Source organism: Manacus vitellinus, unplaced genomic scaffold (assembly GCF_001715985.3).
Source record: "Manacus vitellinus isolate BGI_N305 unplaced genomic scaffold, ASM171598v3 scaffold_5_pilon, whole genome shotgun sequence".
Classification (NCBI taxonomy): Eukaryota; Metazoa; Chordata; class Aves; order Passeriformes; family Pipridae; genus Manacus; species Manacus vitellinus.
This window is the reverse complement of record NW_021940682.1, coordinates 22364165-22380387: the sequence shown is the minus strand read 5'-3', so window position 1 is coordinate 22380387 and position 16223 is coordinate 22364165. Positions and strand designations below refer to the sequence as shown.

Here is a 16223-nt window from a genome sequence, read left to right as displayed (position 1 = left end):
TTGTGTTGTCCACTTTAGAGGTAGATATTTTCAGTGTTCATTGGAGCAGTTTGTGCCACTGTGTCAGAGGACCAGATGCCTTCTCTTGAATGTTTTATGTTTCTTACTGGGTTTTTTTCTTTGCGTATGTGGCACATTACAAGCTGATAAGTACCTTTGCCACAACTTTCAAAATTATATCATGGTGTTTACCAGTGCTTACCAGCATTTACCCAACTGGCAGAAGCTGTGATCTCAACTGGTGATAGTTTTTTGTATAACTGACACCAAAGAGTAGAAACCCTTGGTTGGGCATAATTGGAATGTATGTGAATTATCTACTAGTCTTCATGTGCTACTCATCACTGCTGCGGCCAAGTCCTGTAGTCTTGTCTGCACACTGCTTCACTTTAGTGCTGTTTGTGATCCCAGTGAAAACTCATTGTGATAAAGTTAAACACATGTGATAGTGTGGAATCAGGGCCTTTGTTTTTTGTACAAAACCAAATACCAGATACTAAGGTGGAATAATATTTAGCAATTACATATGCAAAATCCTGGTGTACTTTGAGTTCGGTTCTCACACCAAAGGACACTGCAAATATCTCTTCTGGTACTACTGTGATGCCCCCATTATTCTAATTTGTAAGGGGTCACCAGGTGGTTTGAAGAAAGTAGACTAAGGCAACCTTACTGTCTGCATCTCTTTCCTTTCTGTTTGTTTTGTTGCCAGGCATATTAACATTAAAATAGCATTTTTATTTTTAAGAATATATCTTTTCCTAGTGATAGTCCTCCCCTGTCAAAACAGTAATAATCTGTAGAAGCTGTCTGAGTGGAAATACTGTGCTTTATGCAAATAAAAAGTAAAGAAAAAGAGGCACAAAGTCTGCCACTCTGTGGCATTATATAAAGTCAGAATGGGAAGGGCTCCTGTTTTGCCTTGGCAAGTCTTGTGCCACTGCACATTCTGGAAATTATTCCAGTTGGATTTTGTCTGAGTTTGAAATACCAGTACCACAAAGGGTCACTTGCTACTATTAGCTCTCTACAAACATGTGTCAGGCAAGTTATTTAACGTGTTGTGTACCAATTTTTTCTGCTAAGTACTTATTGTTTACATTGCAGGAGTGTCCAAATATGCCTTGTGCTGTATGAGTGTGGTAGGAAAGCTGTGCTCCACTAAACAAACATTATAGATGAACAGAAAAAACAATGAGGTAGAGATTGCAACTGACTGTTGCAAGGGTTGACAGAAGGGTCAAAGTGCAAAACCACCACTTCCTTCACTAACCTCATGTGTTTGAATGATGTCCATATTGTATGCTTTCTGCCTTCCAGTGTGTTTAATGGGCTTTGTCACATCTAATCTGAGCTATTTATACATGGAGATGAAAGCTGTTCACTGAGCATCTTCTGTAGTCAGTACAGAGATGGGCAGCTCAAGAAAGTGATTCATCTCATTTCCCTGAGACATCTCTCTCAGGATGGGACAAGTTTGAGCTTAAAGAGGGAGTCAGATACATAAAATTAAGGGTGATGGATCCCATCTTCATTTTGAGAGTCTTGCTTTCCACTACTTCAATTTTCTATATTTAATCTGGCTTGATAGCTTTTATTTTCTTGCTTAATGCTTGTGGATGTTAAATGGATATTACATCTATTCTTCTAATGTTTTTGCTGTTTAGCCTGTCTTTTCCTTTACTTGTTAAATTTGTACTATTATTTCTGTTTTCCCTAAATTTCACACATTTTTGGGCTTAATGCTATGTGCTTGTTCCATGTTCACAAGCATTTTTAACCATTAATGTGGTTCTGGTTTTTTCAGTGTGTGTGTTTTATTGGTAATGGGTGTATGGGTTGCTGAAGAAGTTTTGGAAAAATTGGAATAGCCAGTGGAGAAAGAGGAAGAAGAGTATGGTAGGGGAGAAGAGAACATAAGGAATGAAGAAAGGGAGGGATGAAAAATCACATATAGGGATGAAAAATTAAATGTGAGATGGCAATGTGCGCTCATAGCCCAGAAAGTCAATTGTGCCCTGAGCTGCATCAGAAAGAAGTGTGACCAGTGGTCAAGGGAGGTGATTCCTCCTCTCTGCCCCTGTGAGACCCCACCTGGAGTACTGTCGCCAGTTCTGGGGTCCCCAGCACAAGAAAGACTTGTACCTCTTAGAGTGGGTCCAGAGGATGGCCATGAAAATGGTCAGAAGGTTGGGACACCACTCCTATGAAGAAAGTCCGAGTGAGTTGGGGTTGTTCAGGAAGGCTCTGGGGAGACCTCATTGCAGCCTTTCAATAAAAAGGAGGCTTATAAGAAAGATAGAAACAGACTTTTAGCAGGGCTTCTAGTGACAGCACAAGGGGCAATGGTTTCAAACTGAAAGAGGATAAATTTAAATTGGACATAAGGAAGAAATATTTTATGATAGGTGCGACGAGAGATCGGAACTGGTTGCCTGGAGCTGTTGTATATGTCCCATCCCTGGAAGTGTTTAAGGCCAGGTTGGATGGGGATTTAAGCAGCCTGGTCCAGTGGAAATTGTCCCTGCCCGTGGTAGTGGGGTTGGAACTAGATGAACATTAAGGTCCCTTCTAACCCAAACCATTCTGTGATTCTGTAAGGAAACTAGGGGCAGCCAGCATCACAGATAAAGCAGGTGACAGTAATTGTTACTAGTGTAAATTTGGTGCTCAAGAGGCATTGACAAGGTATTTGAGAACTGAGGGCTTCCTTTTGTGTGAAGGCTTCTGCTAGGACTGGATGTGTGGTGGCACCTGTGCCTCTCTGGAGACTGACAGCATGGACCTCCTGGAGAGTTCATTAGTGAGCATTCATAAAGTGCCTTGAAATTAATAGAGGCAGATGAGCTCAAGTGTCATTCTGTTATGGAAACTGTGTATACCAAAGGCTGTCATTGCCATCCAAGAAGGATGCAGCCTGCAGCACCCCTTGCACACGAGCACATTTGAGGATGAGGATAATAAACAGCTCTTCCTGTGGAGCATTAGTTGACTGCTGTGCTAGTGCAGCTCAGCAACATCAAGTAACACACTCAAGAACACTGAAGTCAATAGCAGGTCATCTTTGAGAGTTTACTTTTCAGTGAACTTTGGCCACACTTTTACAGAAGTTACTGTGTAGAGTTTTTATATTGTCTCTGCTTTAGAATCTGGCATTTCCATTGTTTTATTTCAAGTAGTATCAGGAACATGCTTGGTGTGTTTAACATACATGTGTTAGAAACTTCTGGTATACTTAAGAATGATAAATATCCCCTTATATTTTAGTCAGGAGGCTTTGCATCCATCTTCAGTGAAGAAATGCCACAGGTAAGTTGTGTAGTGTGATATGCCTTAATTAGTAATTTTTTTTTTCAAGAGCAATTGTATCCCTTCTCTCAGTGTTGTCCTAGAACACATGAGCTTACGTTTTCAGTATGTTCCCTATCCTCCTTGAGGAGGCTTACATGGATTTATATATAAAAAGAATTTGAAATTTAAGATGCTGTTACCCAATGTATATTATGACTTATTTAAATAAAATAAACAGAGTCTAGTAATGAGAAATGGCAGGCAAACTTAACTATTGGCACTGTTGGTACTACTTGGTATATTTGACGGTAAATGTATGCTCTGTATGTGTGTACTCTGTGTTGTACACAAATGCAAATGCATCTTCGGTAAACCCCTGAGACCTGTGAAATAAAACAAAATTCCCACTGATTTGAATGAGGCCAGGATCTTATCCCATATGTTTCTTACCATTTTTCTGAGCATTAAGAATCCATCATAGCAAATCTACAGTTCGCTTATTTTTGTTTAACTATTCCAGAGCAGAGACCAAACGAGCAAGGATGAAAGCTTCAACATGTTGCATGCTTTAATTTGTAACAAGAACTTTCTTGTTACTCTCATTCACACCCTTGAAAAGCAGAAAAATTTCTCTGTGAAAGACAGGTATAGTATGATTATGCTTATCATCTTCAAGACAAAGAATTAGCCAGAAAAAACAACATGGATTATAGCACACAAATATAATTTCTACTACTTGCAAAACAAGTTTGCAGTACTCCAGAGCGTTTTTCCTTTTTCTCCATCTGCACACACTGAGGAAGAAAAAACATTATCATTAAAACAAGCCATTAAAGAGAAAGTGGAATATTTGTACATGTAAACAGAGGCAGAGGAGCAGGAAATATCACTTCAAAACTGTAAACACTTCCTGCAGTTAGATCAACAGTTCTACAGTTTAGAAATGTTCTGTCACTGAAGCAGGTGTTGTTCTGCAGAATTAAATTTAGAGGCACAAGTTCTGTTTAAAAAATAATCACAAGAGCAGATGGACTTGCATTTTTTATATTTTTGTAGAGAACAGTGGACAATTTATGTGTCTGAGGAGGGAAAACATAGGATATGAACTGCACTAAAGTGTGTTTCATTTATTAAATCTGACTGGGAAGAGATACTCTAAAATTACAGCTTTTTATTTATTTTATTTTTTTTTAACAGGTGCTTGTTTGCATCCTTCTTGACTATTGCATTACAAACTAAGCTAGTTTATCTGACCCATATTTTGGAAGTGTTGACAAGGGACTTGATGGAGCAATCAAGCAATGTACAGCCTAAGCTCCTGCTCAGACGAACGGAATCTGTGGTAGAAAAATTGCTGACAAACTGGATGTCTGTTTGCCTTTCTGGATTTCTCCGGGTAGTGTACATCTTTTCACTACATAAGAGATGTGAAGAATTTCTTTAATTGATTTTTTCCATAGGAACTGTTCGAGGGATCAGTTTAAAGCATTTACTCTAACATATAACATTACTGGTGCACACTATTCTAGTTTTAGGTGACTTAGCTGGTTGTCATCAGTAGGATGCAGGAAAAGAGTATGACATGGTCATCTCCAAGCAATGATCATGTCATTTATTTGGCCAAGATGTGGGTAATTTTGTAATCTAGCATATCCTTTTTTCATGTCAGACATTATTTCAGCCCAGTGAGATATATTGTGATCAAACTAAAAGACTGACTGACACACTTGTTAAAATGCAGCGGTACCTTTCTATGCAAGTTGTTGGAAAGCTACTATGTAATGGACATTGAAGGAATACCGTCCTTTAGAAAACTAAAATTCTTTCTGAACTTTTCAACCTCCAAACAGCATTGCAAATTTCAACAACTAAATGACTTCAAATAGAAACAAAATAAGCATTTTGTTTCATTTTACTGTTTGTTTATTCAAGTCCACTTGGTAGCACTTTGTTCTTGGTTTCAGAGCTTGGTTACGCTTCCTGTCTCTCTTATCAATGTGATGATATTGCACTGATGGTATCACTCTCATCAGTCCTTGCATTCATACAGCAGCAGAATTGTTTGATGCTCAGCAGCTCACACCTGTTTCCTAAAGCCCCAGGAGAGTGCCAAGGAACTGTCAGTGATATGTTTTCGGTACACCAGTCAGCTCTACAGAGCTGTGCTAGTGAGATGCCTTAGCCAGGCTGCAGGAATGGTGTCATGTGGAAACAAAGATACACCCTTCCTTTCTTGGGTGCTTTCCTGAAGACAGGGGTTTAGGCGGGAGAGAAAAGGCCTAGTTTCATTCCTTCTTTTGCTGATACACCAGTGTATGTCCCACCGTCTTGGTCCCAGGGCGTTTATTCAGGGACAGCAAGGGGAAACACCAATTCAAAAGGAATTTTAGTTGTTAGCTTGTTTTCTCACAGGACTGAAAATGGAAGAAATAGCTAAAGTATGTGTGTGAACACGTGCATGTCTCACCTCCCACCCAGTCTTTGGTGGAACTAGAAAGCATCTGCCAGGTGGAGTAGGAGCAGCTTGTCTGTAGCGTGCTTGTGCACAGCAAGGACCTGTGAGCTATCTTACCACACACTCCAGCTGTCCCTTTGCTATTTGCATGAGACTTTTACACTGAAAAGCAAAGGATGGAGGTTAAACAAATAACTAGGCAAATCTACTCAGAGGTATTTTCTTTTCTAATTGCAAGGTAACAAGTTAGTTAAAAGGAAATAACATCATTTGTTACACTTGATTTTTTTCTAGTTATTCGTGGTCATTTAAGGATTACTAAAATAAACATGTTTCTTGCCTTCTTTTCACATCCTAGGAGACAATTGGTGAACCTTTCTATTTGCTAGTGACAACCCTCAATCAGAGGATAAACAAAGGACCTGTTGATGCGATAACTTGCAAAGCCCTGTACACACTTAACGAAGACTGGCTGCTGTGGCAAGTGTCTGAATTCAAAACAGTGGTATGTTTGCCAGCTTGTGTTCCCTCCAAACACAGACAATTACAATGTTTTCTCTCTTTCTAGGAAGCTAAATTAAGGTTCTTAGACACTAAGGTGATGGTTAAGTACCCAGATAGTAAAATTATTATTGTTGACAAAGTTACAGAACACAATGGAGTTTAACTAGCTGGTATTTCACCAATATATATTTCACAAATAGCACTCACTCCTCACTTCACAGCATGCATTAATCGCCAGAGATTAGATTTAGTGAAGTCTCAGGGTATTAAAAAATCCTTGTTATTTTAAAGTGTACTACAAAAATATAAACATGCTTAGAATTTAAACTAAATTACACTTTACCAATGAATGAAAGAATGGAATGCAGAGGTTTTATTTTTCTGTTCTGTTTACTTGTGGCTAATCTTCAGGCAGCAATAATTTGCTGTGAGTTTCCATGTTATTAGAACCAAATTAGCTTCAAATTAGCAAGGTTACAGCATGGTGGATTTTATTTACCTACTTGGTTAAAAACTAGGTATCTAGGAAGTCTAGCTTAGTTTCTGAACTTTACTGTAGATTTTTTTGCCTTTCTCAAAGCAACTAAGAAATACTCTCTATTTTACGGTTACACCCAGACTTCTTTAAAAGCTGGAATTCTCTTGCTGATTGTCATTCTGACACTGAGATGAGAAGAGATAGCAGGATTATTGCACTTTGGAGCATGTAAAATTGTGACTTTGGGAGTAGGAGGTCTGAAAAAGGTTTTCAGAATAACCAGAGCACTTTTTTGTTCCAGATTTTCCGAGTGATTTTGGGTCTGAGAACTTTAAAATGTGCGTTTCCAGTCATTTGCATAGCTTCCTTGATTTGTAACTCCTGGCTTCCTGGTGGAGTTACCATACTTAATTAGGAGTATGGGAAGTGCAACTGAAAAGTGGGCTTCAGACATTGGCAACAGAAACTGCCAGGCAGCAACGGCAATGGCACGGACACTGCAAGTGCAGGTGGCTTTGGAGGAGAATTCATTAATTTTCAGAGCCTATATCTGGAGTCTCAAGTAGGGCTGAAGCTTCTAGGTCTGCCCATCTGTTTTGCAGCAAGAACGTGGAGGTCTTAAGATGCCCTATACTGGAGCAGACTACCTGACTCTAGAAAATTTGGCTTGTCAGCAATCCATTGGTTTTAGCTCACTGGGTCACGTAGGAAACTCACTGAAATGGCAGCATTTCTGTGAATCATTTCTGAATTGTGATTTTCTGCTGAAAATTCTCAAACTGATAAAGTTATAGTTAAATCTTCTTACAAGGCTGTTGTTAGAAGCTTCATTTGAAGGTACTTGAAGCTAAGTTACCACATTTGGAAAGAAAGTTTGGGACCTAAAAAAGAAATGCATAATACAAGATATTTGGGTTCCTCGTTTGTGTGCTGCATTCTGCATTATGCAGAGTAAGTTTAAATATATTCCTGTATGTAGCCATAGGATACAAAACCCAGTAGTGATACAGAGCAACAATTTTCAAGCAAGCCCAATATGCCTGTTATGAGTAGACTGCAGAGAAACATCTGGTCCTGTGGAATTGATTGACTTTTCTTATTTATAGCACGAATTCAAATGGAGAGCCCTTGGGGTACAGCTGACTCTGAAACTGCTGAACAACCTTAAATACTTTTCCCCGTGCTACTTCTATGCATGCAGTCACTAAGAGGGTCTTGTGGTCAGTCTGCAGAGAAGAAGAAAGAGGGGAAGTGGTCTGAAGGACTTGATATCACTGGGGAAGGCTGTCTGTAGATGGGTGAGGAAGTGAGAGAGCACATAGCCTTTCTCAGATGTTGTTTGCTGCCTTTGTACTTTATATTCCTGCTTTTAAATAGGAGATAATGATACTATTATATAGTTAGTAAGTCAGCTTTCCCAGTTAAGGTGCAGCAGTTCTTAGCTGAGAAGTGGCTTAACGTTCCCTTTAAAACCATCAGAAAAGGAGAGAGGATCCTGCAGTGAAATTGCAGAGATGAAGTCCAAGGACTGTAGTTCTTGCTGGACATGGAAACAGTTTTGTTTGGTGTATTTATCTGAGATTTGTGCTGGAAACTAAAACTGTGCTGTGAAAGACAGGTGGAATGGTGAAGCTTTCTGGGCTGGGGAAGCAAATCAGCTGTGCATGGTTTCTCTTGGAAGAATAGCATCTAACAGGAGGCTAAAGAGGAAGTAGTCAGCTTTTTTTCTCTCACATGCACTGTAATGACATGCAGGACCTGTGAGCATACAGACAGGGAACCTTACAGTGGAAGAAAATTTCTGTCTAAGGTATTGCAGGTTTTATTTTCTGCATGGAATAAATTCGGATCTGAGTTTTCAAATGCATTTGCACATTTGCTAACTGCAGTTACATTCTGAGTCTCACAGTATTTTGTTGGTATTTTGTTTTGCCCCTTTCCCCAGCCCTGCAATAGCAGTAAATGAAAACGTATCTGTCCAGAACAGAGCATAAAAATACAGCCAAGAAGAGGGTGATAGAAAGATACTGAAGCACAGCTGCAGACACTTACTGTCCAAATTTTCTAAGCTGTGTAGGCACTTGAAGACACAGGGATACATCTGCTAGGGAGTTCAATTCTCAAATCAGTGACAGGGCACAAACAGGAGTATAGGCGCTCTGCATGAGAATTTCTCCTTTCAGGATTGGGAGTTCAATTCCAATCCAATAAAAGCAGGATACAAACAGGCTCCTGAAAATCGGGGGGAGCTCCACAGGTCTTCTCCTAAACACACCACTATGCAGATAAACTCTTGGCAGACAAAGGAGAAAGAACCTAGGTATAGAGAAAGAAGGAAGGACAGGCCATTCGTAACCAGAAAAAAAGAGAAGTAAGAAACATGTTGGGTTTGAATTGTATTACAACTGTTCTTTGGCAGGGCCCCATGTCTTTTTTAAAAAGGCCACAGACCTTGGGACCACCCAGCCCCCTACTCTTAGCCCTCTCTGCTAGAAAGGGTGAGATATTGAACAGAGATGGGCTGCTGAACTACATACTCAAGTGGAGGAATTGAAGGAAAGATGCTTCTAAAAGCATGGGTCAAGTATGAGCTGAGGAGCTCTGCTGTTTCATGCTGTGCTTATATTTGAGTAGTGAGAGATAAAACTGCCTTGAAAGAGACTTGGATGTGTCATGGAGCCTTTTCTCAGGCTGAGGAAGCAAGCCTGCTTTCTCACAGGCAGACAAGCAGCTGCACCCCTTGGCAGATAATTTGCTCAATGACTGCTGAAGGAGTGCACTGCACAGCTGAGTGTTAGCATTTCACTGAAGTGTTTCATTTTGAATAGAAAAGCTACACAATGCCAGTCTGGCATGGGAGGAGTTCTCGGTGGTATATCTCCTGTAGAAAACCAGGGGAGATTTATTCTTATGGTAGATTTGGTGCTCCAGTATTCTTTTGAGTAGTCACTGTTTATTTTAAAAAAGGCATTTGGGCTGTTGAATTCTTTGCTGAAATGTGTTTGTGTTTTTAGATGGAAATAAATGATCTAATTCACCTGTTCAGTCAACAGCCTTTTATTAAAAGGAAAGCTAAGCCATGTGCTGGAAGGTTCTTTAAAGTGTTCAACGGCTTTATGAGTTAAAAGAAGTGGGAGGCCTGTAAAAGAGTAAAGCTGAGACAGAGAAACCAATTTCCTAATAAGACATCATGGTTGTGGTATTATTAGTCACACTTTGTGAGAGATAAGGAAGATACTAAAGCATGTGATATATGGGGATTTTTGTCAGCAGAAAAGGACACAAAAGCCCTCACTAGAAAGTGAGCAATGCAGATGCTGGCTACAGGAGAGTCTTCTGGATTAGAGACAAATTGAGTGCCATATACTACAGCATCTACAGCACAACCCTTCCTTTGTGTAGTGCCCATCTAGCCTAAATTTAACTCCTTTAACATTTTCTGTGTCAGTTGGTTAACTGTTCTATAACTTCTTCATGGGTAACTGCTGCAGAAGGATCATGCAATCAATCTAATTTTTCCTGTTTATTGTATTTCATCGTCTGGGAGAGAGGGGAGTGGTTTAAGGCAGTTTTGTTGTGCTGTACATCACGGTGCTGACTCTTTACATAAATTTTCTAACTTTTACCAATCAAAAGGTTTTTTTGGTTTTTTTCAGTCTCTCTGATAAATGGAAATATGATCTGTTCAGATGCATAGCTGAGCAGAGAACAGGGTAATGAATAAGAGCCCTTGAATATCCCAGATTATTGTTCTTTATTTCTTAGAAAATATTATATTATCATATTTCTTTAATTATATATTTAATATTATATTATCACATTAAACTACATCTGATTTATTATCTGCTATGTTTATTAATAGCTGTAGTAAATAATTCATTATTTGAAATTAGTTTTCAAGAAAAGTACAAATCTGAAAAGCCATCTGTAAACACTGTCTTCAAATCTTATTTCTGTCACTGCATGAGTGCAAATATGGTTTTTACAGTTATCCCTGTCTTGTAACTAGTGTCCAAGCTAGTTCCTATAAAAGTAGTTGCAGGTGCTTTAGAGACTTTTATGCATTTAAATATTCCTTCCCATCTGACCACTTCTTTGAGTTGTAAAGTGTTCTTATTATCCTAACATTTTGGACACTTCCACTTAAGCAGTCCACAAATGACTTGTATTCTACGTACATAAAGGATGAGTACTCTCTTTTAACAGTCCTGCCGTTGAGTGGGAATGGGAGGATTCTCGCTTGCTAATGACTGAAGAGGCTGCACGTTCCTGTGCAACCTGTGTGAGAGCATGAGCTGAAAAGGCAGCAGACAAATAGACAGTTTCTCCTGATAGTCTGAAAGGAATAGAAAATTAAGGAGAAGCAGGAACACGAATATTGCAGTGTAGGAATAATGTTAGTAGGAAAGGATCAGCTAAAGGAAGGAATGCTTCCAAAGATGTAGAGCAAAATCAACATCAGTTAAAGTTCGAGGAGCTACTCCAGGAAGGTCATTTCAGAGACTAGAAGAGGCAAAGACTGATTAAAATGAGTTTCCCAAGGACAAAATACAGTTAGTCCCTGTCCACAAGACCATGACCTCAGGGCAATCCAAGTCAAGGACAGGACTGCTGTCTGTTCAGTTGGTCTGTGGACCTAACCAAGCATGACTCTCTCATTGCTGTGCCAATATATTTTTTACTAATTTTCCGCATCAAATCCCAACCTGAGGCATGGTGTCCAGTCTGCTTCTCCTTCTGCAGGCACTGTTCCCACATATCCTGTTCTTCCATTCCGTCTGTCCTTTCCATGGACTCATTTTCCTCACAATTAAACATCTCGGTGTCCTGATTAAGTTATTTTCTATTACTTAAGTTACATCCTAGTCTTTCTTAAATCCTGATCTTCATCGTTTTGCAACCCTGTTTAAATACTCCTTTTGCTTCTGTAGAAACAGTAAACTTAACTGATGTCACCTCGGACTACTTTTTTTCACTCCCAGTGTGTTATAATTTCCATTCTTGCTGGGTAATGAGCAGAAACTACCATTCAACAACTATTAATAACTACCCATTTTTCTAAAAAGAGAGAAAAGTTGTCCCTGCAACAACCTGGACAGAAGTTCTTTCCTTCACGTGACAGCAGATAAAAAAATGTTTTACATGCTTCCTGTTTCAATGATCACTCTTTCACGGAGTCACACCTGCAGTACTCTCGTTTCAGTCAAACATAAATATTATACCAGAAACATCCAACAGCCAGAAGGGTTCAAGTATGTTTATTTTCCTATGCCACTTGTAGTCAAGTACCAGCACCTAAAACACTTGTTTTAATTCTGTCCCAGAACATCTCCAGCAGAACATCTGTATCCATGTAGCTGAACAGTGATTTTGCTGCATGGAGCAGGCTGGGGCACTGGAAATTTTTGCTATTATGGCTCGGCACTAGCAGTTCTGTGCCTCATCCCTTTTTCCCTGCCTTCTAGCAATCAATCTGCCTGACCTGATCAAAAATACAACCTGACAAAAAACAGTCCCAAGAGATGGTCACCCAGTCTCATTGGCACTTACTTGTAGCCTGTACTCAGCTAGTGTGCAGCCTAGCAGATGAGTTGTGTCCCAGCTAAGAGAAGCTGTGAGCTAAAGGGCAGGGTGATATAACTGGACAGATTGTATGGGTGTTTGACCTAGAGTAATAACCAATAGAATACAGCACACTTTGCAGATGTGGACCATTTTGAATTCTGCCTGCTGCAACATGCTTTCTCTTCACACTGCTTCTGCTCCCACTGCTTCTGTGCTGCCTCTAGAGACACAGCTGCACACAGACAGACACTGACACCTCCAAGGGAGGTGGATATATTTTATGATGTAAGGCACTCAGCATAATCTGCTGGTGTAAATATGCATTTTAACACTATTTCCTATCCACTCAAAATCAATCATCCTCACCATGACTTACTCAGCAGCCTTATCACATCTCCTGTCACTTGCAGTTTTCCTGTTAAGGCATTCATTTTACATAAAAGATTTGCTTTTTTTAGAACATGAATTGTAATTTTTCCTTGTCTCCTCTCTTTTTTTGGTGATTCACTGAAATACATTTGCACAAAAGCAGAAGACAGAATACACTTTTGGAAATATATAGCTATATATATCTTTGATTTTTTGAACATGAAGAATTCTAAATGCTTCATTGTGTAATTCCTTCAAATAATCTTTATTTGAAATAACTTTAATAATAAATATGCTGAAAATCTCCTATACGCTGAAAACCTGTCAGGAATTTTTAGGTTTCCCATGCTAGGTGTTCCCTGTAAGTCAGAATAACATGTGTTTCTTTCCCCAGACAGTGAATATTATCTTTGAAAAAGTCCCAGAAAATGAGAGTGGAGATGCTTGTCAGACTATTCAGGTTAATGTTCTGGACTGCGACACCATAGGCCAAGCCAAGGAGAAGAGCCTTCAGGCTTTCTTTAATAAGAATGGCTTTCTCTATGGTCTTCAGCTGGATGAAATCGGTCTTGGTAAGAGAATGTCACTGTGTTATATTTTCATGGAGTTCACTGGTCTGTCTGTGGAGTTTTTATGTTAGGGATTCATACCTTTGATTTCTTTTAGAGTTCAAACAGAATGTAGCCTTCATGAGGAATTTTGAGGCAAATACTAGATCATTTATGCTACCAGTTAGAACACTGAACCTATATCTGCTTCAATTCTGCAAGGACTTCATCACTGCAGTTAACAAACACATGTTATTTATTAAACATATATAATTTCTATATTCCTTTTCTGAGTTAAGTAAGGTGGCTGGCCCATCCACCTAAATACAGGTGGTTGTTAAATTTCATCAGCAGATGACACATCATGATTATCAAGTACTTTAGTTCCTACCTATTCCTCCTACCTCCTTCCTTCCTTCCTTCCTTCCTTCCTTCCTTCCTTCCTTCCTTCCTTCCTACAGGCCTACGTTGCCCTTGATCAAAAGAGCCTTCAAATATAGCTTATTTGTAGTCAAATTAGGTTTATATAATAGTTCTCGTGTGACTCACAAAGTTACCTACAATATCTACGGATGTAAATAAGGCCGTTCCAGCAGGCCTTTCCTTGTTGGGTTTTTAAGAGCCCATGGTCAGATAAAAGTCTGTAGTTGCCACTATATCACTTCCCATGTGCCCCAGTAGGAAATCTAACAAACTCTACATTGTTGGCATTTGTCACCTCCCGGACTTGCTCCTTAAAATGTTGATATTTCCTCACCTTCTCAGATTCTGTGTTGGCAAGTGTTCATAATTTGCTTTCATATCTGATGTCTATATCCATCACCAGTGCTTGACCACCCTTAACAAGCGCTATGTCAATCTACAGCTCATTTTAGTGATCTCTTAGAAGTGGCTTGTGGAACCTTTCTTCTAGTCTCAGTGTATCCATAACACCAGGGCACGCTTGTGCAGTGGAATAGCTAGATTAGGTGAAAGAACCTCCAAAAACTCTGCCTTGGCCAACACAAAGTGAAGCATCAAAAGCCCGCAGTAATGGAAGCCACCGAGGCTGTCACTCAGAAAAGGAATCAGTATTGTGGGAGTGCAAAACCACCTCCATGTGACCTGGCACAAGGACAGAGAAACAGCTCAGTTGGGAGTCACTGGTCAAAAAATAATTAGGTGGTGTTTTTCTTTACAAACATCTGTACAGTGATAATGCCATTGGAATGTAACTTTTTTCTGTTGCTGTCATACTGCAGAACTTGTGTCTGAGGAGCAGCAAAGAGAATTGTTAGATATTGATGGTTCCTCAGAGGTGATGGAGGATGGGATAAGGAAGTTAAATACCATCGGTCATTATGAGGTAAGCACAGAAGCCATACCAATGAGTTGAGAAGCAGTTTCTTCACAATTTAAATGTGGTCTGCACAGAAGAATCTCAATTGATCAAAATCTCGAAGAGATAGCTGAGCATCATCAACAGAAAGAAAGAATTGTGTGACACAACGTTTTTGCCAGTGAGTCATGTCTTCTGTTACTTTTCAGAGGTTTACAGGGCTGCTTGGTTCAAGCATACTAGGTAAACTGTTAATTCTGTTGAGCATTTCATTTAAAACAGCATCTGATTTCTGGCTATGAACATTGCCTTGAGTCTCTTTGATCTCTGCTGTTGAGTTTGTCTTGCCTCCATGAGCAAGACACCCACCTCATTTTCGATTATCTGAACAGGCAGTAGTGATACTTGTGAAATCTCATCAAGAGTCAGAATAAAAAGCACTGATGAATTTGCTCTCTCTTCTCTTGAGACCTCCTGTGTCAGTCAATTTCCCTTTTTCTCTCTGTTTCTGCTTCCATCTGCTGTTGCCACTTGTAGCATAAGTTTTCTCTCTGCTTCCAATTTCACCTGTAAACCAGTCATTTGCAGTGCTGCAGTAATCTGTCCATCACTGCAACAACACACAAGGCTGCAACTGGTGGCAGGGCACTTCTGAGTGTAGCACACTGGAAAAGCGTATCAAGCAGAGTTACCTCTCTAAGGAGTTTCCAGTGACACCAGTCAAAATGGAGGGTGGGAGGCTGTGTAAAATGTGCAACAGGTGATTGGCCTGAGGTGATATGGAGGTTCACATGTGATGCTTACAGATAGGTTTGGGAAATGGAGGTTGTTATGCTGAGTACTTTTAGAAAGAGATCTTTCTTTATGCCTCATTGTTGAATTTGAAAGTCTGGCTCTTAACGTGATCATAAATTTTTATTTATTTAGAAGTTTTGCTGCTGTAGGTCTGTGCCATGCAATGCAGTATGATGCTGAGGAACCTGAGCCAGCACGGAACATGTTGCTGTCTGCATGAGCAAATAGAGTACCATCCATAACGAAACAAGGACTCCTAGCAGGACTTTGTAGCCTAGGCAGAGCACAAGGCTGCTTAGATATGAAGCCAGCTCGTTCAGAGTCACTTTACAGATTCCTGTAGGTGTTCGTAGCTCTCCTTACCTCGTAGGAGTCAGCGGTGAACCCAGATGTCCCAAGTCACAATCCAGTGGCTTAAATACAGCTTTTCCTATGCCTGTCTTGAACTTTGTCTATAGATTAACCTCCTCCACTCCACTTGCAGAGATTTTGTACAAATTAGGACACTGTAGTGTTGCAGTTTGAGTCTATGCAGCAAAGGTCAACATAGATTTGAATCTGATTAGATGTTCGAACTTCTGTCTAATGTGACAGTACCTGCCCTCTTTACCACAGGCAACTATCGTAAGTGCTCCCTGATTTTACCCAGCAGCCCTTTGCACTTCCTGAGCTCATGGCATGCTGTGGGTCATGGGTGTCTATTGGTCACTGTCATCCCTGGGGATCTTTGTCCCAGCCCTTGTTGTCATCTGAAGCTTCTGCAGGCAGGTGCAAGCTAGGAGACTCAGTTGTTTTTACTGAGCTGTAACCACACTAATTATAGCTTAGCAGCTGCCTTATAAATATTGTGCTGGATATCTCTGTTAGCTATTTTAGTTCTCTTTTTCTGATGAAGTAGTC

At 39.9% G+C, this 16223-nt stretch overlaps 1 protein-coding gene across 1 annotated transcript in view; it reads left to right on the top strand.

The window, feature by feature from the left end:
* Window positions 1-16223, top strand: part of PLXNC1 (plexin C1) — a 69925-nt gene that overhangs the window by 40190 nt on the left and 13512 nt on the right. The window contains exons 18-23 of the mRNA XM_018080143.2: window positions 3268-3309; window positions 3812-3936; window positions 4489-4687; window positions 6105-6251; window positions 13057-13234; window positions 14452-14555. Coding sequence (XP_017935632.2) covers window positions 3268-3309; window positions 3812-3936; window positions 4489-4687; window positions 6105-6251; window positions 13057-13234; window positions 14452-14555 — 795 coding nt within the window. The remainder of the gene's footprint in view (window positions 1-3267; window positions 3310-3811; window positions 3937-4488; window positions 4688-6104; window positions 6252-13056; window positions 13235-14451; window positions 14556-16223) is intronic.